The sequence below is a fragment of the Ailuropoda melanoleuca genome, chromosome 12 (genome assembly GCF_002007445.2).
Source record: "Ailuropoda melanoleuca isolate Jingjing chromosome 12, ASM200744v2, whole genome shotgun sequence".
NCBI lineage: Eukaryota > Metazoa > Chordata > Mammalia > Carnivora > Ursidae > Ailuropoda > Ailuropoda melanoleuca.
Window position 1 is genome coordinate 75,441,736 of NC_048229.1, and position 27,451 is coordinate 75,469,186.

The 27,451-nt window shown below is 44.2% G+C and overlaps 1 protein-coding gene and 1 pseudogene across 1 annotated transcript in view; both read left to right on the forward strand.

Annotated features, from left to right (window-relative positions):
* Positions 1-27,451, forward strand: part of HSD17B2 (hydroxysteroid 17-beta dehydrogenase 2) — a 76,246-nt gene that overhangs the window by 34,831 nt on the left and 13,964 nt on the right. The window contains exons 2-3 of the mRNA XM_002917727.4: positions 8,315-8,527; positions 14,211-14,396. Of these exons, the coding sequence (XP_002917773.2) occupies positions 8,315-8,527; positions 14,211-14,396 (399 nt within the window). The remainder of the gene's footprint in view (positions 1-8,314; positions 8,528-14,210; positions 14,397-27,451) is intronic.
* Positions 1,237-2,996, forward strand: LOC117795111 (annotated as a pseudogene).

Genomic DNA, 27,451 nt, shown 5'->3' on the forward strand with positions numbered 1-27,451 from the left:
GAACAGGCACTGCTATGAACATCACAAATATTAACTGATAGAGGTACCATTATTAAGCCCATTTTATAGATGAGGAAGCTGAGACACAGAGAGGCTAAATAAACTGACCAGGGTTGCACAGGTAGGGATGGTGGGACCCAGGCTCACCACAGGGTCTCTATGCTATGCTTCCTTACAGGTAAGGACAAGCAGGTGGCCTCCTATGAACTTCGGCTTTATTAATTCACTATCGAATAAAAATAAATACAGATTTAGTAAGGAGAGACCTTATTTGAAAGGGTTATTGTGGGGGGATGGAATTATTCCAGTATGGGGAACACTCTGACTATAGGTCTGCGAGTATCTCAACAGTTAGACGAAGAAAGAATGTTGCTTTCATAGGGGGGAGTAAACCTGTCCCCACAGAACCAGGTTAGAGGAATTGGAATGGATAAGAGTGCCATGACCAGACAGCAGAGGAGAGAATGTTCTCCCTGTTCTCAGGAGGGGCTTTGTGCTGGCTCAGGCTGAGGGTTGGCCAGGACCTGGGGAAAGGAGAAAATCTGTACGGAAGTTTAATTAACAAGTATTTTGTTCCAATGATTCGTTGGCACCAGGCAGCTCGGCTAGTCGTTTATGAAGCAATGAATGGAAGTTAGGAGGGCTCCGGTCTGGTCTTATCCTTGGTAAATGAGGAGGTCGTCCACGAGTCTTATCTAAGTCACATGGGGAAGGTGACTTCTTTGCACTAAGGTGTTTCCCAAAACACAAAGAGTAGGGGCATTTCTGTCTGCCGTTTCCAGGATCACAGGGCCTGGCAGAGATCAATGTGTCATCACTCAGTTTGCATCCAGTACAGACACACCTCCTTTTAGTGTTCTTGGCTTCAGTGTGCTTTGCAGATAATGCGATTTTTACAAATTGAAGATGTGTGGCAACCCGGCATCAAGCAAGTCTATTGGCCCCATTTTTCTAACAGCGTCTGCTCACTTCATGTCTGTGCGTCCCATTTTGGTAATTCGCACAATATTGCAAACATTTTCATTACTATTTTATCTATTATGGTGATCTGTGATCTTTGATGTTACTATTGTAATTGTTTTGGGGTGCCACAAAGTGTACTCATATAAGACGGCAAACTTAATTGATAAAGGGTGTGTGTGTCCTGACTGCTCCATTAAATATCTGTTCCCCCATTTCTCCCCCTGTCCTTGGGCCTCCCTATTCACTGAGACTCAACAGCATTGAAATTAGACCATGGCCTCTCAGTGTTCAAGTGAAAGGAAGAGTCCCCCATCTCTTACTTTAAGTCAAAACCTAGAAGGAATTAAGCTCAGTGAGAAAGGCACGTTGAAAGCTGAGATAGGCTGGAGCCAAGCCTCTTGCACAAGTTAACCAAATTATGAGTGCAAAGGGAAGGTTCTTAAAGGAAATTAAAAATGCTACTCTAGTGAACACACAAATATTAAGAAAGTGAAACAGCCTTAGTGCTGATGTGGACAAAGTTTCAGTGATCTGGATAGAAGGTCAAACGAATCACAACATTCACTTAAGCCAAAGCCTAATCCAGAGCAAAGTCCTAACTCTCTTCAATTCTGTGAGGGATGAGAGGTGGGGGAGCTACAGAAGAAAAGTCTGAAGCTAGCAGGGGTTGGTTCAGGAGGTTTCAGGAAAGAAGCAGGCTTTACAACCTAAAAGTGCACAGTAAAGCAGCAAGCACTGGCGTAGAAGCTGCAGCAAGTTCTCCAGAGATCGAGCTGAGACGAGGAAGGCAGCTGCACTGGACACAGAGTTTCGCTCAACAGTTGGACTGGCATAGCTAGAGAGGAGAAGTCAATGCCTGGCTTCAAAGCTGCAAAGAACAGGCTGACTCTCTTATTAGGGGCTAATGCAGCTGGTCACTTGAAATTGAAACCAGTGCTCATTTACCATTCTGAAAATCTTTGAGCCCTTCAGAATTATGCTACATCTACCCTGCCGGTGATCTATAAATGGGACAAGAAAGCATGGATGATAGCACATCTCTTTACAACATGGTTTACTGAATACTTTAAGCCCATTGTTGAGACTTATTGCTCAGGAAAAAAAAGTTTTCTTTTCAAAAGAACTTTTGCTTGTTGACAACACACCTGGTCACCCAAGAGCCCTGATGGAGATGGACAATGATATTAATATTGTTTTCATGGTTGCTAACACAACATCCATTCTGCCTCCCATGGATCAAGAATTAATTTGGACTTTCATGTCTTATTATTTAAGAAATACATTTTGTAAGGCTAAAGATTCCCCACAAGTAGTGATTCCTCTGTTGGATCTGGGCAAAGTCCATTGAAAACCTTCCAGAAAGGATTCACCATTCTAGATGCCATTTAGAACATTCATGATTCATGGGAAGACATCAAAATATCAACATTAACAGCAGTTTGGAAGAAGTTGATTCCAACCCTTATGCATGACTTTGAGGGGTTCAAGACTTCAGGGGAGAAGGTCACTGCAGATGTGGTGGAAAGAGCAGAAGAACCAGAACGAGAAGTGGAGCCTGAAGATGGGACCGCATTGCTGGGATCTCACAATAAAACTCTCAAGGGGTGGGGGAGTTGCTTCTTATGGATGAGCAAAGAAAGCGGTTTCTTGTGAAAATGGTTTCCACTCTGGGTGAAGACGTTGTGAAGATCGCTGAAATGACAACAGCGGATTTAGAACAGGACATAAACTGAGTTGATAAAACAGCAGCAGGGTTGGAGAGGGTTGATTCCAATTTTGAAAGAAGTTCTACTGTGAGTAAAAGGCTATTAAGTAACATCATGTGAAACAGAGAAATTGTTCTCAAAAGGAAGAGTCAATCGATGTGGCAAGCTTTATTGTTACCTTATTTTAAGAAATTGCCACAGCAACCATCACCCTGCTTGGTCAGCAGCCGTCAGCTTCAAGGTAAGACCCTCCAACAACAAAAAGATCACGACTTGCTGAAAGCCCAGATGATGGTTATCATTCTCTATCAAAAAAACATTTTTTAAATGAATGAATTTATTTTAAGCAGGCCCCCACACCCAATGTGGGGATTGAATTCACAACCCTGAGATCAAGAGTCGCATGCTCTGCTGACTGAACCAGCCAGGTGCCCCTATTAAGCTATTTTTGAATTAAGGCATGTACATATTTTTTTAGACATAATGCTTTTTTATATTTAATAGACTTCAGTATAGTACAAACATAACTTTTATATGCACTGGGAAACCAAAACATTCATTTGATCGCTTTACTGTGGTTTGCATTATTGTGGTGGTCTGGAACTGAACCCACAGTATCTCTGAGGTTTGTCCATATCTATTATATGCCAGGCTCTTCCTAGGAAATTTCTCCAGAGAGAGTTAGGTCCTGGATTCACGAAGCTGGTCAAAGGTACTACCTTCAAAAATATCTTCCAGATTGTTCTCTGCTCAGAGAACATGGGGTCAGGATCAATGTATCTCTTTTTTCTCTCACTTAGCATGAAGTTTTCAAGATTCACCATTGCTGGAGTGTGTATCACAACTTTATTCCCTTCTATGTCTGAATAATATATCACTGTATGAATACACCACCTTTTGTTTATTCATTCATCAATTGATAGACATTTGGGTGGACAACATTTTCTCACCTTCGTCTGTACATACCCTGGCTGAGTTTATGTGCTGCATGGAACCAAGGGCCACAGCCTTCATCTCTGCCCTGCAGAACGATTCTCTGTGCAGAGGGAATGTGCTAGCACCTGATAGGACACAGACCTGTCAGGGGAACTGGAAGCTTTAAAATTCATGCCCCAATATGTCCAGCTGTGCCAACAGGAAGCAAAGCAAAGGGTGTGGTACTTTACAAGTGGGAGGGGCCCTCCATGAATGCCTGGCCTCACCCAGCAAAGCTGTATAACCCAGCTCCTGATCCACTCTTCACTCCAATCTGGTTCTAAGTTAGTTATTCTTAAGTTAATCATACCCTTCTTTGAGGGTCCACAAGAGGACCATTCTGGAGTTGGCTTCCCCATACCTCCTGTCTCTACTTATACATGTAAAGGAGAAGGTGCCTGGTCCAGCATGATGAAGAGGTGTGGACTTGGGTTTAGGCTCTAGCAAAGAGTCCAAGTCCACTCTGACTATCTCTGGGACCATGGTCTCTCTCCTTTTCATGTTTCCCATGTGTGAAATGGGAAAGGTAATCTTGACTGTTGACACTTGGAGGATAATTTTGCAAGACGTTATAGATCACCACTGCCACTGGGGTTTCCGAAAAGGGTTGCGCACATTGTACCCACTATCTCACGAACTTGCTATTGTCCAGGATCTGGCCTCACCACTGTAGACTCAAGTTGGATTTGTCCAACTGTAGGCCTATTTGTACAGGGCAAAGCCACATTCCCTGGGCTCACGAAACTGTTATACACCTATATTATTTTATGTTGGAAGAACCACAATTCTAATATGCTAATTTACACCAAGGCAGAGATTGTCACATGGCCCAGATGCACATGTGCCCCAAATGCCTGTCTGTTCCTCTGGCCAGGCCCAGGTGGTGAACTGTGCATACACAGGGGCCTGTCTCCTAAGCACAGATGCACATGGACACACAAGGAGGAAGGAGATGGAGCAAAATTTAAATGCAATCAGCATTATTTATAGTAGCCAACTCATGGAAGCAACCCAAGCGTCCATTGATAGATGGGTGGATAAAAAAGATGTGGTGTACAAACACACACACACACACGCACACACACCCCACGTGTACACGCTGGAGTATTGTGCAGCCATAAAAACCAGTAAGAGCTTGCCATTTGCAACAACGTGGATGGACCTAGAGGGTATTATGCTAAGTGAAATAAGTCAGACAGAGAAAGACAAATACCATCGGAGTTTACTTATATGTGGAATCTAAAATACAAAACAAACGAATAAACAAAAAATCAGAAATAGATCCAGAGAACAAAGTGGCAGCTTCCAGAGGGGAGGGGGCTGGGGGCTGGGGGCTGGGCACAATGGGGGAAGGGGAGTGGGAGGTACAGGCTTCCACTTATGGAATGAGTGAGTCACGGAGATGAAAGGGACTGCATGGGGAATGCAGTCAGTGGTACTGTAATAGTGCCATGTGGGGACAGACGGTGGTCATACTTGTGGTGAACATAGCCGAAAGTATAGAGATGTGGAATCACTATGTCGTACACCTGAAACTAATGTAACATTGTGTCAACTATAATTTTTAAAAAGTTAAATGCAATCAATTATAGTAACTAGGTGCTTTCATTTCATCATAGGGGTACCTGAGGAGCGGGAGTGCCCATACTTTTTGCCAAGGCTGACACTCTTTCTTGGGCAGTGTTCGCACACACCAGCCACATTGGCTTCTCTGTTGTATCTTTCTCAACACTTATGGGGCTAACCGATCTCTGTTCTAATGGGAATGACCTTTAAAAGAAGAGAAATTAAGGATGTCTGGCTGGCTCAGTTGGTTAAGTGGCCGACTCCTGATTTCAGCTCAGGTCATGATCTCAGGTTCTGGGATCAAGCCCCACATTGGGTTCCCCACTGAACAGGGAGTCTGTGTCAGGATTCTCTCTCTCCCTCTGCCCCTCCCCCCCACTTGCTCTCTCTCTCTCTCTAAAATAAATAAATCTTGAAAAAAATAAAAGAAGAGAAATTATACAAGAAAAATAAGTACTTTCTTATAGCGAAATGGAAGACATTATAAATCAGACCCCCTCCATCCTGCCTCTCCTCCTAAGGGCAACTTTTACATTTCCATGCACAGACACGTAGAGAATTAGCTCCCTCCCTTTTGGGAGGGCCTAAGTTGGATTCTATATAATGAGTGCTATACTGTAACTTATTTTGCTTAACAAGATATCGTGGAGCGATATCCATGCTAGTTTACATAGTTCTACCCCATTTTTTAAAATTGCTATGTCATATTCCATTATAGGGACCATAATTTATGTCATCATTGTCCTATTCATGGACATTTAGGTTAGTCCCTTCTTTTGCTGTCATATACAGTGCTGTAAAGAACATCGCTTATGTGTCTCTGAATATATGTTTGTTCTCTGGGACAGATAGTGAGACTCTTTGGGGCAAAAGATATGCACATTGAAAATGGTCATAGATTTCAGTCTTTTACATTTATCAGCAGTGCGTGTGAATGCCTGTTTCTCTATCCTTTTGTCTTATTTGTTTATTTATTTATTATTTGAGTATAGTTCACACAATGTTACCTTAGTGCACAAGTTAGTGATATGCCAAGTTTATACGTTATATCATGTTCACCACAAGCTTAGCTCCCATTTGTCCTGTTACAAATATCACTAACTGCATTCTTTATGCTGTGCTTTTATCCCCATGACTTATTAATTTCCTAACTAGAAGTCAGCACCACCCATTTTGTCCAACCACCCCCCTGTCGACAACCATCAGTTTGGTCTCTGTATTTATAGGTCTGATTCTGCTTTTTGTTGGTTTACTCATTTGTTTTTCTAGATTTTAGTTATGAGTGGAACCATTTGGTCTTGATCTTTCTTAGTCTGACTTCTTTCACTTAGCATAGAACCCTCTAGGTCCATCCATGTGGTCTCAAATGGCATGACCTCATTCTTTTTTATGGCTGTGTCATTATTCCTCTGCATGTGTGTGTGTGTGTGTGTGTGTGTGTAACATATTTTCCTTATCTATTCATCTATTAATGGACAGTCAGGTTGCTTCCATTTCTTGGCCATTATAAACGATGCTGCAATAAACATAGGGATGTGTATATCTTTTCAAATTAGTGCTTTTGTTTTCTTTGGGTAAATACCCAATAGTGGAGTTATTGCATCTATGGCATTTCTATTTTTAATCTTTTGAGGAACCTCTATATTGTTTCCACAGTGGCTGCACCAATTTGCATTCCCATCAACAGTGCATGCATGTTCCTTTTCTTCCATATCCTCACCAACACTTGCTATTTCTTGTCATTTTGATTTTAGGCATTTTAACTGATGTAAGGTGATATCTCATTGTGGTTTTGACTTGCATTTCCCTGGTGATGAGTGATGGCGAGCATCTTCTCCTGTGTCTGTTGGCCATCTACATGTCTTCTTTGGGAAAATGTCTGTTCAGTGCCTCTGCTCATTTTTAAATCAGATTGTTTGATTTTTTGGTGTTGAGTTTGTCCTTTTGCCTTCTGATGGTAATCATCCTCCTCTTAGGGACAGTAATACTTCCATTGAGCTTGCAGGCAGGTCTTGCTAACTTGGAAGTCAGATGGCTTTTCTGATCACTTACGTATTGATCCTTGAGTTGATTGTCAGTGTGCTCTCTGATTTCCTATATATTCCATTTCTCAGGTAGATGCCTGGCTATAGCCCCTGACTGCTGATAAGAGAGACCCCTCAAGGTTTACGGTAGAGACCACATGACACAGCCAATGTGAAGACGGTTTCTCATCTTTAGAGCTCTAGGGACATATTAACTGTTATGTGTTTATTCTGCTATGACTCAATGGGTGATTTTTAGGTCCGTGTTGCCCTCATTCAGAATTTCAGGTATCTATTTTCTGCACTTGTGGGCATAAAATGACTTGTCCAGGGTCCATAATATCCTGCAGACTGGGTTGGGTAAACTCCCATCTCAAATTTTGAGAGATATTTTACATATTATGTCATCCACTTATTTACGCAAAGCAATACATTTAGGGCTTTCTTCTGGTTTCTCTTGCAAGCTTCTAGGGTCGATATCTACTCAATGGTTTGTGAGAAGGCCGTCATGAGGGGGAAAGGTCTGAGGAGATGAGACATGCAGGTAGCTATGAGCCACCACCTTTCACAACCTAGAAGGAACTCGGAAGCCTTTTGGTGTTGACTTGTGTCCACTCTGAAGCAGGACCCGACATTTTGTTAGATTTCTAAAACCCCAAACCAACTCCAAAGTATTGATTTGTAATGAATGATTCACTGAAGATTTTATGGAGTGATGGAGGTTACATCAAATATGACACAACAGAGATTAATAGAAAAATCTCCAGTAGATGTCTTCGTTCTCCCTCCTCCTTAGGTCTTTGGCCACCAACCAGTTCTAGACCATCCCTCCGTCAGCAATTCTCCTTCTACTTATGCCACCATTCCAAATTCTACCTTACTTTTCTTCTTTTTATACAGAGAAATATGTCTGTTTGGGCTTCTCTGCCCATTTTCCCACTTAGCAGGAAAAAAAACTTCCTCAAGTCCCACCCTCTCCAGAAAACCTGGAAAATCATACACTGTATGCAGTGTTTTCTTTATTAATTTCTCCTGCCACTTGGGTTTGAACCCACTTTGTATTGCCTTAACCCCTTGCAGGTGGCGATTCCGGATTTGGCCATGCTCTGTCCAAATATCTGGATGAACTCGGCTTCACAGTATTTGTGGGAGTTCTGGATGAAAAGGGATCAGGAGCAGAGGAATTGCGCAGAACCTGCTCCAAGCACCTCTCTGTGCTCCAGATGGACATCACCGACCCGCAGCAGATAAAAGACGCCCACAGCAAAGTGGTGGAAAAGGTGCAGAACAGAGGTACTGCCTTTACCTGTCCAAGCCCTCAATTGCCCCCACGCTCCTCACAAATGACCGACGCTGGTTCCAGCCTCTCCTTACCGCTGCCTTCTAGTCCATTCTGGCAGCCGACCACACCTTGAGGACACCTGTACCGGGCACCTGTCACGTGCCAGGGCCTCTTGCAGACATAAAGGGGGTAGGCGTGAGTCAGGAATGGCCCATCCTCAAAGAACTTGGAGAATTTTTAACCCATTCGTCCAACATCTGCTTGGTCACTCTCCCATTACTTACCCTCATGCCCGCACCCCTCATTGCTTTCCTCCCACTAATATTAACATCAGACTTAAAAAAAAAAAGGTTTAACAATCACTGTCTTCCTTTAGCCTCAGTTGCTTTTCTTCCCCTTCCTTTGTAGTCAAGCTCTTTGGAACCCCACTGCCCTGTTTTTACTTCTTCACCTTTAACCCCATATCGGCTAACTGGACTGGCCGAGCTCATAAATATCCTGGACACCAAGCCCTTTACCTCTCAGCAATATTAAATGTGTTCATTACCTTCCCTTGTCTTAACTTTGGGGTCTCAGCCCCCCACACTGCCTCCCTAGTTCTCTGATCATTTTTCTGCTTCTCCTGCATGAACCCTTTCCTCCATTCCTCCCATAGTTGTGAATGTTTCCAAGGGCTCCATCCCCAAACTTCCCACTCCACGTTACCTGGGCTAAGCTGTTCTCTCTCAGTGCTAGGAACTCTCAACACAGCTGCACATTAGAATCACCCGGGGAATGTCTGAAAATACCCGTGCTTGGGCCCAAGAGGGCCTATATAGCTTGGAGGACCCAGCTGAAAATTATGTGGGGCCCCTTGTTTTAAAAAATGATTAAGACTTTAAGATGATGCTAGCAGAAAATTAAAACAAGCATGAGGCCTTTCAGAAGCACAGGGCCCTATGTGGCTGCACAGGGGGCACTCCCTGATGCCCACCCAGCCTGGGCGCCCTCCCCCAACCAATTAAATCAGTGTCTACATGCAAGGACTCAGCTGATCCTGCAATAAGGGGGCTGCTACTATTGCTCTCCTTTTGCTAGGAATGTCAGCTGTAAAGAAGATCCTATTTGGGGGTCCAGGTCTTAGTATATTTGGGAGCTCCCTAGGTGATGCGGATGTTTTGCCAGGGTTGAGAAACAGTGAGATGTATGCCAGTCACTTCCAAATCTGTATTACCAACCTAGCCCTCTTCTCAACATCTGGACTTCTATGCACGTAAAATTGTCTTCCAGGCATCCCACCTCCGTTTGTCAAAGCCTGACGTCATTATCTTTTCCCTTGTTGCTGGTCTGGAAATGAGCTTAACTCTGCTATATCCCACAGCTCAGATGCTGGTACTGCCATCTAATCTGTCATCCAGGCCAGCAGCCTGGGGGTCCCTGAGACCTGCAGCTTACCCTCAATCCCTGAATACTATTGGTCCTGAGTCCTTCAGTTCTGTCTCCTAGACCTTTACCATCCCGGTCCCTTTCTGTCATCGCCAGGCTGCTATGGATTAGTGTAGGCCTTCACCTTCTACCCGCACCCCCTCAATAGCTTTCCTTTCCCATTACTTTCCAATGGACAGTAATCTTTACAGTGTGCACTTTACAATGTTGCCCATCTCCTAAAAACCCTTGGACATACAGAGCCTCCATATCTTGGGTTCCTCCCATGAGCCAGGCCTGTGGTAGGTGTTTTGCTTTCTCTCACTGAATGGTTCAGTGGTTCTCTATCTGCCACCAAATGAAGTCAAACATCTTCACAAGGATTTGAGGGCTTTCAGGATAACAGCTCTGGCCAAACCCTTAATTTGCAATACCTAATGGTCTACTCAGTAAATTGGTTGGTTTCCAGAATAGAATGTGCTAAATGTGCCACATCATTGCACATCCAGCTTCCCCTTACCCAAATTTCCCTCTTGCCTCTATTCTGTTTTTCTAAGACTCTTGCCTTTCTCCAGCTGCAGACTCTACTCCCACAGGAGACCTGGCTCAAACACTACATCTCTTGCATGACCTTCCTGGTGATCCAGGTTACGTCATTCCCTTCCTCTTCTAGACACTCACTTGTTTGGTCCTGCATACACCTGTATTACTACATTATTGTAAATATCTGTCCATCTCCCATTCCTCACCACTAGGTTCCTTGAGAACCAGATCCATGTTTCCATTAGGATTCTTTCAGATGCCAGTGACAGGACCCAATTCGAAATTGCTCATGCATAAAGGAATGTATGTGCTTAATTGAAAAGACCTGTTGGCTTCAGGCATGTCTGGATCCTTAAGTAAGGTCATCAGGGTTCAGTCTCTGTTTCTTAGCTCTGCTTTCTCCCTTGTTGGTTTCATGCTCATCTCTCTTATGAATGTGACTTCATGGTGTCTTATTCAAGTTGGTGTTTGATACAGGCCCCTCTAGTGAGGCCCAGAGGGGCAGCATTGACCATATTCCATATTGAATGATAAAGCAATGGGTTCTAGATATGGAAATACCATGCCAGCGTCCACGGATGAAGGGGTCTGGTGAGTATAATTTCCAGGGAGTGAGTCCACACTGTCTCATGGAATTCTGGAGAGCAATCCTCTTGTGAGACAGAACTGCCAATACACCGTCTACCTGCTTTCCTAGAGAGTCTCTCAACCTCAGCCTCTCAAGCCAAAGAGAAAGGGAAGCTGGGAAACAAGTTGAAAATCACCGAGAAGGATGTTTCCTGAAGAACCCTCTGGGACCTGTTGATGAATGACAAAATCTGGCCCTGCCCTGTGTTTCTATGCAGCATATTATTACATAAGTATTAACCTATTTTTCATAATTAATATTATTTTTAAACTTAATAAACCCCGCAGGTATGATGAGCTTATTGGCCAGCTTAAAATTCTATGGCAGGGGTTGGCAAACTATGGCTCTGGTTTATTATTATTATTAACACTTTATTTAGAAAGAATTGTAGATTCACAGGGAGTTGCTAATAAATGTACAGAGAGTTCCTTTGTATGCTTTGCCAAGTCTCCCTCAATGTTAACATCTTGCATAACTAGGGTACAATACCAAAACCAGGAAACTGGCATTGGTATAATCCATGGAGCTTACTTAGATTTTGCCAGCTATATATACAAGTGTGTATGTGTGTGTGTGTGTATAGCTTTGTGCAAAAACACCACAATCAAAACACAGAACTGTTCCATCCCCACCAAGTTCTCTCATGTTACGTTTTTATTTTCATTTATATTATTATTATTATTATTATTTTCTTTTGAGAGAGAGAGAGAGAGAGTGCCAGCAGGTGGTGAGGACTGTGGAAGAGGGGCAAAGGGGGAGGGAGAGAGAGAGTCCTAAGCAGACTCCACGCCCCGGGGAAGCCTGACGTGGGGCTCGATCTCATGACCCTGAGATCTCCACCTGAGCTGAAATCGGGAGTGGTATGCTCAACCGACTGAGCCACCCAGGCGCCCCGTTTTTACATTTTTAAATGGTTAAAACAATCAGAAGAGGAATATTATTTTAACTAGTGAAAATTAAATGGAATTCAAATGTCAGTGTCCATAAATCAAGTTTTCTTGGAGCCCTGCTCCCATTTTCATTCATTTACAGATGAAGTCTGTGGTTGTTCTTACACTAGAATGGCAGAGTTGAAACAGCAGTGCCTGCAACTAAAATACTCACTATCTGGCCTTTCCTAGAAAGAGTTTGCTCACCCCCATTCTAGGGCATCCTCAAGCCGCTGCCTGCTTGTTGCCTGTCAAAGGTGTGCATCAGGCTGAGCGAATTAAAACCATCACTTGGAGGGGCTAGCGCAGGCGTCCTCTGCACCCATCACCATCCTCCTAATAGCTGTTGAGCTCTTACTACGAGCTTGGCATTCTCTCACTTCATGCTCCCAGTCATTACTGTGTGTAAATGTCAGACCTCCAGCTCAGGTGCGTGAGAAATGTAATTTTATTTTCTACACCTCAACTCTGTTTCTATTTTGAGCTGTCTTTCTGCCATGTGGCAAAAACCATTCCAGTGTGAGCTTCACCTCATTCCCCAAGGGCAGTATCTAAATTCCTGGGGATGAGACATTTCACCACCGATTATCAATGCCTCCTGCTCCCCCGCGGAGATGTCCAACGCTCTGTCCAGTCCCTGTGCAATTTGGCTGCCACCTACCTCCTTGATGCCATCAAAGGCTGGACCTCCTGCCATTTGTGTCTCTGTTAGCACTGAGGCTCATTCAGCTTCGGTACATACCACAGGCTCTCCCACCAGAGCGGTCATGTTCTGTCACAGGTGCTGAGACTCAAAAACAATTTCTGATCACCAGTTTCTGATCCAACAGGTCTGAAGTGGGGTTCTAGAACTTGCATCTTTTTTTGAGAAAGAGAGAGAAAGAGAGAGAGAGTGCACACATGCAAGAGGGAGGGGGAGGGCAGAGGGAGAGGGAGAGAGAATCTTAAGCAGGCTCCACACCCAGCACAGAGCCCAAAGCAGGGCTCCATCTCAGGACCCTGAGCTCATAACCTGAGCCAAAACCAAGAGTTAGATGCTTCACTGACTGAGCTGCTCAGGCGCCCCTGGAATTTGCATTTCTAAGTTCCCATTTGATGCTGCTGGTTCCGGACTACATCTTGAGAATCATTATTCTAAACCACGCTGAGGCTCAGGAAACTCAGAGAATCTGCTTCAGGTCTGCCTAACTAAACATACCCCAGATTTTGTCACCTCTGTTGGGTAAAGAGGACCCAGGTCACTCACCTTTGCTACAGGTCCTGCCCCCTGAAAAATATCTGGAGTTCTTGTATTACCTCTTTCCCCGCCTGTTAGGGCCGTGGTTCCCAAGCTTGCTTCTGCATTGGAATCACTTGGGGAATTTTAAATTCCATGTCAAGTCCCTTCTCTCCCCTACCCCAGGATTTCTGATCTAATTGGCTGGGATGTGGCTGGGCACTGGGGGGTGGGGGTGGGTGTTAAAAAGCCCCCCAGGTGGTTCTAACGAGCAGTCAAGGTGAAAACCACTACTTGGGGACAGAGGTTCTCCAAGTGTGGTCCAGACCTGTAGGATCAACATCACCCGGGAACCTGGTAGAAATGTAGATTCTCAGGCCCTATCCCAAACACCCTAAATAAGATTCTCTGGAAGTGGGGCCCAGCAATCCGTTTGCACAAGCCTTCCTGGTGATTCTGATGCAGTCAACAGGAGTAGGCTGGTTGGGGAAGGGACTAGGGCTCAGGGACTCTGCAATCTTAGTTCTTGGCGCCTCTCTAGTTTTCCTGTTTCCCTGGATTAGGTGATCTTTTCTAGCCTAGGAATAAGGCTCGTATATCATCCTGCATGGTCCTAAAGATGTTAGACTGTCTCTACACAGTCCTTTGAGGGAGAAACACGATATAGGCTCTTATTAACCTCCCCCTTGCTGCGTCACCTGGTCCTAGATAGCGCATATATCTAGCTGTACCTAGGAAAGTGCTAGAAAATACCTCCAAAAACCCATCGCTTAATATTTCAAATTTACTCCCCACACAACCCCCCCGGAGTAGGTAGTTGTAGGTATTCAAGGAGATTAGGGTCCAAGAGTTTGAGTAATCTGCCTAGATCCTAAATCTCAAAGGAGCCCTTTAGACTCCAGAGCTTCAAGTGTCAAAAATTCTCCTGCCCCTCAGCATCACTGGACATCAAAGCCATTCCTTTCTGTCCTCAGGACTGTGGGCTGTGGTCAACAACGCTGGGATCATTGGCTTACCAGCCGACGGGGAGCTCATTCCCATGACTGAGTACAAAAAATGCATGGCTGTGAACTTCTTCGGGGCTGTGGAGGTCACGAAGGCATTTTTGCCTCTTCTTAGGAAATCGAAGGGCAGGCTGGTGAACATCAGCAGCATGGCAGGTGAGTTGGCCTTTTCCCACAAGGTTGTGCGATGCCTGTTGTGCAAGACGTGGCTCGTCGCATTCTTTGTGGGCCAAACAAGAAAGCAGGACACGCTCCTGCAGGGCTGGGTCAAGATTAGTCAAATTGTATGTTTACCATTGATCTTAATAAAATAAAACCTTGCCTTTCAAATCCTTTCATGTACAAACTATTACCTCATCTCATCTATTCATTACTGGGGATTTAGGGTTTTACATATCTTCATAGGACACAAACGTCATAGATTTGGACAGGAAATCCCACATAGAGTTACCAGTAATCTGTTTTCAACCCTCTTTGAACTGGGTGCACTGTTGTTCCCTGTGAGATGAATAGGCAAGTGTCTCCGTTGTTGGCACTGACAGAGCTCCCGGTCTCAGTTGGCTGCCGGCGAGAGCTTTCCCCAAGATCCTTCCCGTCATTTTGCAATCTCAAGACAGTTGGGTTGGGTGTGACATTTGATGACTCATCTTTTTCCATTTCAAAGAACAGTCAACAACTTAGTCCGGGGTTTAACAACCTCCTTTCCATAAGCAATGCCCATGTATGCCATATCACATCCTTTCTTCTAGGACAGGTTTTATTTTCCAGCTGGGGTTCCTCAGATCCTGACTTGGCTGTGGGAATGTTCATGGAGTTGTCTTCAGGCTGCTGCATGGGTGAAAGGGAAGCCAAGGGGGTGGGGGCTTAGACTCCAGGATCCTACCTTTGAATAGAAGAACACTGCTCTTCTCTGTTTGATCAGTTAGGTCCAAAGAATATTTTCTTTTCTTAATGAGGCATCCAATAGTTATTTTATTTTGTTTCACTGTTTTTTGAGGGGATGTTCTCTGTATTAACTAGGCAATTATCATTGTCCACCATATTTCCTTTCCTGGCTTTCACTCAGCAACTTCCTTGAACTTAGCTGCTATGTGAGTGTGTGTGTGTGTTACTAAGTTGTTGGTTGGCCTGAGGAGGAAGGAAGTGAGGAAGGAAGAAAAAGAGGGAGGAAAGAGGAGAAAGAGGATGGGGAGAGAGAAGTCTAAGGTGGTCAAGAGCAATGAGTATTATATTTTAAATTGTATGAGGAAGTATTCCGTATCCTAAAGTATTTCCAATTTCTTGCTACCTGTGGAAGCAAACAAATCCTGGGAAAACACATTTGCAATATTTACCCTTATCTTTCTTCAGAACTCCACCTTCAAATTTTTACATCTGTGGAAACCTCACCTTTCTCAGTGCCCTGGCACAGCCTGGTACCTCTGAACAAGTCTCCCATGTTCCTTGCCTCACTCATTCAACAAATATTTACTGAAATAACTGATCATTGCCTGCTTTTTGACACATTGACAAGAAAGTTTTTTTCTCTCTCTCTTTTTAAGATTTTATTTATTTATTTGACACAGAGAGAGAGCACAAGCAGGAGAGCTGCAGGGGGAGAGAGAGAAGTGGGCTCCCTGCTCATCAGGGAGCATAATGCAGATCTTGATCCCAGGACCCCAGGATCATGATCTGAGCCGAAGGCAGACATTTAACCAACTGAGCCACCCAGGTGCCCCAGTTTTTCTCTTTTCTCTCTTTGTTCTCAACTTGGAGCAGCTCATCCAGGAGATTTTACTTTAGTTATCACCTAATATGCACACTGCTTGCTATGGGCCTGGTGTCTGGTGTATAGGAAGTTCAGTGAATAAATGAAGATATGCAAGTGTGAGAATAAATGAAACATGGATGAATGAAAGAGTGAAAAATTTACAGTGCAGAGGATGCCCATTCATACATCTTTAACTTGGCTTCTAAAGCTCTTTTTTTTTTTTTTTAAAGATTTTATCTATGTATTCAGAGAGGGAGAGAGAGTGTGCTTGCATGTGTGAGTGGGGGAGGGGCAGAGGAGAGAGAGTGGGAGAATCCCAAGCAGACTCCCACTGAGCACAAAGCCCCATGCAGGGCTTGAACTTAGGACCCAAGATCATGACCTGAGCAGAAATCAAGAGTCTGACACTCAACCAACTGAGTCACCCAGGCACCCCTTTAATGAAATTTTTAAAAAGATTTATTTATTTATTTGAGAGAGAGAGAGAGCACGAGAATGTGAACAGGGGGAGGGGCAGAGGAAGAAGAAGAAAGAGAATCCCAAGAAGATTCCATGCTGAGTGCAAAGCCAGATGCGGGGCTTGATCCCACAACCCAAGAACATGACCTGAGCTGAAATCAAGAGTCTGACACTCAACCGACTGAGCCACTCAGGTGCCCTTCTAAAGCTGGTACTTTTTTCTAAGCCATGACTCAGTACTCTCTTCTCATATATTTCCACTGGAGGGAAATTTGAGTGTTAAAATAAATCACATACTTTCACTCTTATTCTCACCACGGATGTGCAAATTCTTTACATCCAGCCTTACTATTTCCATTCTGTCATCTTACCGTCATCACCAAGTCTACATGTCGGAAACCAAAGTTGTTATCAGCAAGTCTAAGCGTGCGCCCTTCTTTCAGTTCTTCCCCTTGTCTGTTGAATTTCAGAGCTTTGAGCTTTCATGGATTTGTTTCTCCCTCTGCCTTTCCCTCCTTTTTCCCACCCCGTCAGTCACCGAGATGTACGGAGTCTTCCTTTATCATATTCAGTTTTAAATCCTTATGTCCCAAAGAAATTCCAGAAATAAGTTCATTTGTAGGACTCAGAAACCACCTAAGGTATTTTATAAGGTTGTTAAAGCAGTAGCAAGAAATCAGAACAGATGGGAAGCATATGTACCTGATAAAGCAGGTGTTTGTGAAAAGATCAGAGCAACACTCTTAAATGATGCTTACAGGTTCCTTCAGTGACGAGGAGCAGAGAAATTCGGCAGGAAACAAAATAAGGGAATCCGTAGCACTTGGCTGACAAGAATTTTGCAAAACAATGGAAAAGATTTTGAGCAGGGTGATATGGAGCTGGAAGGTAACACAGGAAAGTGAAAGCATGTGTGAAAGCCAATATATAACCAACCACATTGAAGTTAGCATCCAATTTAATGCCAACTTGATGCATCTCTTGGCAAAGTTAATAATATAATAGCAATTATGGAAAACGTGCTTATCTGGGAATTCATCCCTGGTATTTTTCTCATTTTGAAATAGGGGTCATGGAGAAAGAGAGACAGGTAATCAGTCACTGGTAAGAGTTCTCTAAAGGAGCTTACGGTAGCCCTGACCCATCAGGTTGTCGTGAGCCTGACCCTACCACCCTCTGCATGACAAGAATTTCAGTGGGATAGGATTTATCACTGACGTCTGCATCGGCCAGGAGGAGCTGAGCTGGGATTGATCATTCTGTTCCAGTTATCCATTGCTACATACCAAATAATCCCAAATCAAGTGTGTCAGGCTGGTGTGAGTAGGTAGGTAACTGGTTTGGTAGACAGTATAGTGGTTCCTCAAATCCATGCACATCCTAATTCCTGGAACCTAGAATATGTGACCTTACCTGGCAAAAGGAGGCTTTGCTGATATGATTGAGTTAAGGAGCTGGAAACAGCAAGATTATCCTGCATTATCTAGATGGTTCTGATACAAGAGTCTTTATAAGAGGGAGGCAGGAGGGTCAGAGTCAAAGAGAGATTGGAAGATGGGGGAAGGGACCTGGAGCCAAGGAATGCAGGCCCCTTACAGAAGCAGAAAAAGGTCAGGGGAACTGATTTTCCTTTGGTGACTCCAGAAGGAATGCAGCCCTGCTGACACCTTGATTTTAGCCCAGTGAAACCTCTGACCTTCAGAACTGTAAGATAATACATTTTTATTGTTTAAGCCACTAAGTTTGTGGTAATTTGCCATAACAGCAGTAGGAAAGTAATACCTCCGGGCCTATCCCAGTTTCTTTCAAGGTGGATGGCGTTATATCTAACCCCCCCGCCTTCCGCACACTAGTGGGGGTGAGGAGATGGTGGTGGAGGGGGAGACTGTAGGGCTGGCCTTCCTTTCTAATACCCAGCACTGGCTCTCCTATCAAAGCTCACTCTACGCCCAGCCAGGCACTCCTGGAGGATATCTTTTGGCAGTTTGAACTCCCAGACAGACATCCTTCCAAGTTAGGTATCAATTCTTTTTTTTTTTTTTTATTTCAACTTTATTTGGCCAATGTGTTCAATTCCAATATTGCAGTAGAAATGCCTGAAGAACTGTCAACATCTGATTCAGCTTAGGCAACAAGGCGCCAATTCCTGCAGCAGTGATAAGGACATGCTTTGGAATCCTCATTTGGCTCTTTCTCTATGTCAAACTTTAATGATTTCTGATGAATAACTTACCACATGTACCTAATTTCCTATTCCAAACATTTTACTTTCTTGAAACCTTAACCCACTCACGCAACCCAGGGTGCTGTGGACAGTGTTTTCTCCTCACCCTTCATGTCGTGTGGAATCAACACTTCACACTTCATTGCATTCCCTCAAAGGCAAAGCCAACATCAGATTGGCTCAGATCTTTAGCATAGATTTTATTAAAGATTTTGTGCACCTGTCAGAACGGCTAAAATTAACAGCATAAGAAACAATAGGTGTTGGTGAGGATGTGGAGAAAGGGGAAACCTCTTGTAATGTTGGTGGGAATGCAAACTGGCGCAGCCACTGTGGGAAACAGTTTGGAGGTTGCTCAGAAAGTTAAAAATAGAGCTACCCTACGCCCCAGCAATCACACCACTAGATATTTACCCAGAGGCTACAAAAATACAGGTTCGAAGGTGCACATGCATCCCAATGTTTATAGCTGCATTATCAGCAATAGCCAAACTATGAAAAGAGCCCAGATGCCCATCAGCAGATGAATGGATAAAGAAGATGTGGTATATATAGATGATGGAATATAACTTAGCCATCAAAAAATGAAACCTTGTCATTTGCAACGATGTGGATGGAGCTAGAGTGTATTATGCTAAATGAAATGACTCAGCCAGAGAAAGACAAATACCATATGATTTCACTCATATGTGGAATTTAAGAAACAAAACGTGAATATACGGGGGGGGGGGAAGGAGAGACAGAAACAAGCCATAAGAGACTCTTAACAATAGAGAACAAACTGAGGGTTGTTGGAGGGAGGTGGGGGTGGGGGAATGGGCTAGACAGCTGATGGATATTAAGGAGGGTGCTTGTGATGAGTGCTGGGTGTTGTATGTAAATGAAGAATCACTGAATTCTATTCCAGAAACCAAGACCGTACCGTATGTTAACTAAAATTTAAATTAAAAGATTTTGTGCAAAGATCGAAGAAATGGTTATATCCTATACCACAAAACTCATTTTATTTATTTTTTTTTTCCTCCCTTCCTTGTTTACTTATTTTTGGTGCGAAAAGGTGATTTTATTAAAGCACAGGGACAGGACCCGTGGGCAGAAAGAGCTACTGCTCCGCAAAACTCATTTTAATGAAAGCCCTTGTAGATGCTTCTTTTCTCCTCCCCAAGATCTGCAGCTGCTAGCCACCCCTCCTCTGGTTGAGCAGTGTCCCCCCCACCATCGCTGGCTTCACAGTCTTTCCCCATTCATCTTTTGAAGGCTCATTCGTCTTGTAGCATGTATCAGAATTCCATTCCTTTGTAAAGCTGAGTAATCTCCCGCTGTATGCACAGACCACATTTTGTTTATCCATTCATCAGTGGATGGACATCGGGTTGTTTGCGAGTAATGTTGCAATGAGCATTCACGTCCAAGTGTGTGGCCACATGGAAAATTCTATGTAAGAGTTAGCTATTACTATCACTTTCTGTGACCTTGGGTGTCAGGTTAAGCTCTTTGCACTTTGATTTTTTTCTCTTCTCAGATAGAGTTAATGAGGATAATAACTGAACCTACCTCACAGGATAGTTGGGACCATTAGATTACATTAACATTACATTAACTAATGTTAAAATACTCAGAGCAGGGCCTGGCATGTAGTGGATATCTAGTAAATATTAATAATTGTTATGAAGCATTCCTTATGCTTCAAGCATTTGTTGGGTACCATCAGATACATGATCCCAATAACCCTGCGTAGTATTAGTATTCCCATTTTGCAGCTGTGAAAAGTGAGGTTCAGAAGACTTACGTGACTGGCCCTCCAGCTGGAGCTGGAATTTGAGCTTCAGCTTCATGTTCTCACTCACAAAGCCACAGCCTCCCCTGCTGACTTGGCTGGTTCAGGTGTCATGTCAACCACAAGGCCAAGAGTCTCAAGGGATCTTCCCAAAGGTCTCACCTCCACCATCTTGCTCTTCCTACTAGGCTGGATGCACGCTCCAGCCTCAGCCCCATTCCCAGGCGGGAATAAGGTCAAACAGCCTACATCTAAATCCACTCCTATGGTGGGGAAGTTCCAGGATCCGGGCAGGGAAGAAACATAGCTTCTTTAAAATTCTTTTCTAGGAGATACACATAAGGGTCAACCACATTATAAATACGCCCTTCCCTCCCCTACCCCCATCCCTGAAGAAAGGAAGAAGAAACAGAAAAAGTGAGAGAGACACCATGTAGCTATGCAGGTAGAATCGGATTTCAAAATGAGGAGGAAGCCAGCCACCCAGCGTGGAGACAAACTGCCCAGGTTCTGGTACTGTCTTTACCACTGGCAACCGAGTGACCCAGACAAAGGTCCTGAGCCCCTGGGTGGAAGTGTTCTCTTAGGACGATGGGCATGAGACCTGCTGCTTCTGAGGGCAACAGCGAGACCACATGCAATGCCACACGCATAAGCAGGGCCCCCACACCTGGCGGGTGGCAGCCTTCAAGGGCCTCTCCGGGGAGGGGCTGGCTGTATGTGTGCCTGTGGCTTGCTATCCCGCCACGTAGTGGCACCGCCACCCCTGACGGTGACACTGAGTTACCTTCCATCCTGCTGCTCCCTGTCACACGCTAGCTAGCCCCCAGGCAGGTAACTCCAACAGGTCACTGTGTCTACCTCAGACCACACCTGCTCCGGGAGAATCTTAACCCTGTCAGCCTTTTCATCATCGCTCTCACAGACACGGAAGAGCTCTTTAACCCAAGCCCTGCAAGGCAGTGGGATAAATCTTTAACCAAGTCGGAGGAACTGGGAGGTGGCTCTGATTGATTGTACAAAGGGCAGTAGAAAACTCTTTATTTGAGAGGTCTAAAAGCCTCTTCTGGCCAGTTTTCCTGTTCAATTGCAGAGTAAACAGTTGCAAACTGTGCTGGAATAAGACCGGTTGAAAACAAACATTATAAAACAACTCCGGCCTCAGGGATTTGGAGCCAGTTGTGGTTTGAATCCTGCTCTTCTATCCGTAGCCGGGTGATCGCGGCCAGGTCACCCCACTTCTCTGCGAGTCCATTTTCTCATCTGCCTGCGATTGGCTGACGCGGCCCCCGAGTGTAGGGCAGCGTTTCTCAACCTGAGTAGTGCTGGTATCTGGGGAGAGGCGAAGTCTTTCTACGTGGGGCTGTCTGATGCACTCCAGGATGTTCCACGGTGACTGTGTTCTCCACCCCGTAGATGCAAGAAGCGCCCACCCCCAGTGATGACGAATCTTGGCAGGGGTATATGTGTGTGGGCGCGCGCGCGCAAAATGGCCCCTGGCCTTGGCTGGAGATTTAAATGCATTGTGGGTTCTGACTGCTTAGAAAGTCCCTTAGTAAAAGGGACAGCTTTGCTGAGAGACGGTAATATTTGCCTAGCCCCACGGAGCTATTTAAAATGCGTTAAAATCACTTTATCCCAAAAGTAAGTGGCCCTAGAAATTCTTACAAGTCTATAAATTATAGGTATCCATAGTTCAGCCTTGAAAGAGGTCCTACTTCGTCCAGGGAAGTTGACTATGGGATCAATCCTGAGCTTCTTGCCAAGCTGGCCGCCTTAAGAAAATCATCTGGCAAGTCATTTAGCCAGTCCCCCAGCGGCTCATTGATGTGACAGGAGGCCAAAGCTGAGATTTGCTTCCCTAAAACGGTCACAAAATAACCAGGGCTAGTGTAGGGCAAGGGGAGGAGGCAGAACCAGATTGAGTGAACTTCTCCACACTGAGTTGCATTAGATGCTCTAATGGGTGCAGGAGGCAGATATTAATTCCTTTTCTAGATTAAGCACCCTAGCCTGGGGTCATTAGCCCCTGAGCAATAGAGTTAGTGGTGGAAACTGGGTTTGGCTGTTTTACTCCAAGTTCTATGTTCTTCTCACTTTTCCAGACTGTCCAACAAGAATATACTAGACAAATGGGGCATTAAAAACACAGACTCTAACTCTAACACATTTAAATGAGGATTAGGAAGTGTTAACAATTTAGGGATGTCTCCTTCACCAGCCTTCTCAAACACCAAGGTATGCGGTGATCCCCTGGGGATCTTATTAAAATGCAGAATTTGAGTAGACTTAATTGGTCTAAGATTCTGCATTTCTAAAACTAGTTTCTGAGTGGACGCTACTGGCCCCTGGACAACTTTTTCAAATTTTAGATGCATTAGAATCAGCAGGAGGGTTACTTAAAAACAACTGCAGGAAATCAAAACCACAGTGAGAGCATTTCTTATCCACTAGGATGGCTTCAAAGCAAAACAAAACAAAAACCAGGAAACAACACTTGATGGCAAGGGTGTGCAGACATTGGAACACTCATGAGTTGCTGTTGGGAGGATAAAATGACCCAGCCTCTATGGAAGCACTTGGCGATTCCTTAACAACTTAAACATAGAATTACCATATGACCCAGGAATTTGACTCCTACATATACTCAAGAGAACAGAAAACAGGTGTTCAAACAAAAACTTGTACACGGATGTTTATAGCACTCATTATTCATAATAGTGAGAGGTAGAAACAACCCAAATATTCATCAACTAAAGAAATGATAAGCGAAACGTCATCTATCCATGCAATGGGATATTATTAATCCATGAAAATGAATGAAGCACTAATATATGGTACAGAATATATGAACCTTGAAAAGATTATGGTGACAGAAACCAGGCACAAAATGCCACATATGGATGATCCTAGTTAAATGAAATGTCTAAAAGAGGCAGATCCAGAGAGATGGAGAGCATATTAGCATTTGTCAGGGGCGGGAGGAGAGAGAATGAGAAAGGGCTGCTTAATGGCTATGGTTTTCTCCCTTCCTTCCTTTCTTTCTCTCTCTCTCTCAAGATTATTTGTTTATTTGAGAGAGAGAGCACGTGAGCAGGTGAGTATGGCAGGGAGGGGCAGAGGGAGAGGGAGAGAGAAGCTTAAGGAGATTTAGTGCTGAGAGTGGAGGCTGACGCAGGCCTTGATGCGGGCCTGTCCCAGGGCTCCATCTCACAACTCTGAGATCAGAACCCTGAGATCACAACCTGAGCTGAAACCAAGAGCTGGATGCTTAACGAACTGTGCCCCTGACAGTTATAGGGTTTTCTTTTGAGGCAATGAGAATAAGCTACAGAACAGCAGTGATGGTTGCATGGTATTGTGAAGGTACTAAATGCCACGGAACTGTATACCTCAAAAAGGTTAAGTGGTGAAATTTTATATGTATTTTACCACAATAAGAAAAAAAATTATGCCCACCCCCAGATTTCTGATTCAATAGCTCTGGAGTGGGACCTGAGGTTTTGCCCTTCTAACAGCTTCTGGGCTGCTCCAGACTCCTAACCACACTTTAAGCAACAAGGTCCCAGACTTTGACTTTGATATTCAAATAGTTTGTCACATCCCCCAGGGACTGTCAGATTACAAGGAACAACCAAATAGTATGAGTCTCAAATTTCTCCTAACCATGCCTGAAGGAGATTAGTAAACCTGCCTCTCTTGGGGCCATGTGCTTGGTCTGTATTTTCAGCTTGGAAAAGCTCAATAAAGGAATGGACCTTGTTACTTGAGTTGACTCCAGAAGATGTTGGAGGTGGAAGAAACTGGCTGGGAGCCCTCATTACATTTTCCTAAAACAAGGTCATCTGAGTTCTGGCTTAGGAAGGTATTAGAGAATGAGACAACTGTTGCGGGCATGGGACTTTGGGACCACCCCTTGTTAAAGAACAAAAATGCAACTGAGCAAATTTCTAAGACCTACTTGGCCTTATTAACTGATTCATGAATCAGGCAGCACCCCATCTAGCAAGTAAAGGGGAGTTCTGAGGAGTTGTACAGAACAGAAGGTTTTTATAGGAAGGAGGGTAGGGCATGGGATTATTAGCAAAACAAAGGATTGTTTCAGATAAATTCACTTTTCCTTAGTGGTAAGAGTAGAGGGTCTTATCAAGACTTCATTTTCCTTTGGGGGTAGTGGTGGGGAAATGGAGAGGGCCCACATGACAGATTACCTCATTGGCGTTGACCAGAAAACTCCTGACTGACCCAGTTAAGACTACATTTCTGGAGGAGGTTCACACTGTAATTAGGTTAACTATCAAGCCTTCCTTTGGTGATGTGGCTTAGCATAAGTGACTCCATTTTGGGCCTATGGTTTTTCTTTTTGCCACCCTATAAACATGTCTTATGCCCAGTTCCACTGTGGAGTCCTATAATTCAACTCAATTCTGACAATATGTACCTGGAGATGACATCAGATCCTACAGGTTAAGGGCTCAGTCTTACAAGACGTCCCTCCACCCCCACTTCCGATTCCAGTTTGTCATCTGTGCTTCTGGACCCACCAGCTGTAGAATGGAGGTTTCACTGACCTTCTCCTTGGGTTCAATTAATTTGTTAGAGCTTCTCATAGAAGTCAGGAAACCTGCTTACTTACTGGATTACCAGTTTATTACATAGAATATTAAAGGATACAAATCACCAGCCAGACGAAGAGATACAGAGGACAAGGCATAGGGAAAGGCCAGGGAGCTTCCATGCTCTCTGAATCTACATGTTCACCAGCCTGGAAGCTCTCCAAATGTCCTCCTTTTAGGTGTTTATGGAGGCTTCACTACACAGGTGCTATTAATTAAATCTTTTGGCCAGTGGTTATTGATCTCAATCTCCAGCCCCTCTCCCCTCCCAGGGCCTGGGCGGGTTTGGGGAAGAACTGAAAGTTCTGCCCCTCAAATTACCTGGTTGGTTTCCTTGGCAACCAGTCCCCACCCCTAACGCAAGTTCAAGTCACTTCATTAACATAGCACAAGACATCTGCTGCTGTCTTCACTTAGGAAATTCCAAGGGTTTTAGCTCTGTGCTAGAAATGGGTCCAAGACCAAATAGGTATCTCTTATTATAAATCACAGTATCACACAGCCTCAGGCTGAAAGGTTGCAATATTTCCATTCCCTGATGTCTTAATAGGGAATTCACTTGCAAAACCCTTTGACTCCCATAATTCCTATGTACCCGTTTGCTAGCTTTCTAAAACTATATCAACAGTATCAGCAACATGAAAGCTGAGTTAATTCATTTGCCAGGGAAGAAAGTCATTGAATATTTCCCTGAGACAGATAAACTATGTGGGAGAATGTGGAATCTTCGGGGGAGGGGGGCATTACAGTCATGGTGGCTACACTAAGTAAGGATAGAAAGTGTGCAGTTAGAAAGGGTGGAAATGATGTGTTTTGGAGTAGTGCTGGGGTCTGGAGTGGACAGCCAAGAAGAGTTCTTGAGACGTCTTTGGTGCAAAAAAGTGGTTTTAGTAGAACAGGGGGACCAGACCCAGGAGCAGAAAGAGCTGCTGTCTTGGAATTGTGAGGAGCAACTGATAATATACTTTAGGGTTGGGGAAGTAAAGACAAAGGGAAGTTCCGAAGGGATTTTCATATGCTAAGGAAGACTCCTGGGATACTGGAGGCCTTGCCAGCGTCAAGCTAAGGTTGTTTTTCCCTCTAGCAAGGCTTAACATTAAGTTTGCTGGAAGAGCCTTACACTCTGCCTGCCTCAAGCCTTTGTCAATGGCAGCGGGTTATTAAGGACCTTTAATTTTATCTACATTTCCTCTGCTTTTGTTTTCCACATCAGAAAGAGTCTATACGTGGTCGGTTAAAATAAGTCCCATTGTTGACTGGGTAAGTAAGTCACCCCAAGTGTTTATTAGAATTAGCTACTTAGAATCTGCTGTGGGGAACCCTAACATTCAGTTTTGATACGTCCTAAGCAAGTACTGCGCTAAGCGCAAAGTTTTGTTTTTACATTAGCTGCATCTGTGATGGGGGTACGCGTGGGGTAGAGTGAGAAATGATATAGTTTTGGAATATAGGTGAGGTTTGGTGGGGTGAGATCTGGAGCTGATGGCCAAGAAAGAATTCTGGAGATGTCTTTGGTGCAAAAAGGTGGTTTTATTAAAGCACGAGGACAGGACCGACGGGGTTGTGAGGGGTCACTGGTTATATACTAGGGAGTTGGGGGAGGTAAGGAAAAGGGAGGTTTCAAAGAACCTACAGAGGATCTCCAAGATACTGGAGGCCTTGCCATTGCCAAGTTCAGGTTGTTCTTCCCTCTAGTGAGGCATTAACATTAAGGCGTTTGGGAGCTTCCTGGAGGAATGTCACACACATCCTACCCAGGAGTGGGGGGGCGGGGTTTTTGGGGTGTCAGCTTGTGGCTTGTCCTCAGCTTGCCTTCTGCTCCCTCATCAGGAAAGAAGTATGCCGTCACTTTAAATGTGGTTGCAGCCTTGGCAGATATTTCTAAAGCTCTAGCTCATCCAGGAGGCTTTTCTCATCTTTTAAGATTTCAAATAAGCCAGACTTACTTTTTGGCCTCTAATGCCAAACTTCAAAAACTTACATTTCTAGTTTTATTTACCAAAAGTTTCGAAGACCTTATGGACCTTTATTCGGCCAAAGACCTACATGGGACCTAAGCAATTCTCCCTTGTTAAGCCTGTCTTCAAGGGAGTATGTATTTTTTTAAACCTTTATTTGGAAATAATTATAGATTCACAGGAAGTTGCAAGGATATGTACAAAGAAGTCCTGTTTACCCTGCAACCCACCCCCCTAATAACATCTTGCATAACCACAGAATATCAAACCACAGAATATCAGAATGTGGAGCAGCCACTCTGGAAAACAGTATGGCGTTTCCTCAAAAAGTTAAAAATAGAGCTACCCTATGACCCAGCAATTGCACTACTAAGTATTTATTCAAAGGATGCAAACTTAGCGATTTGAAGGGGCACCTGTACCCCAG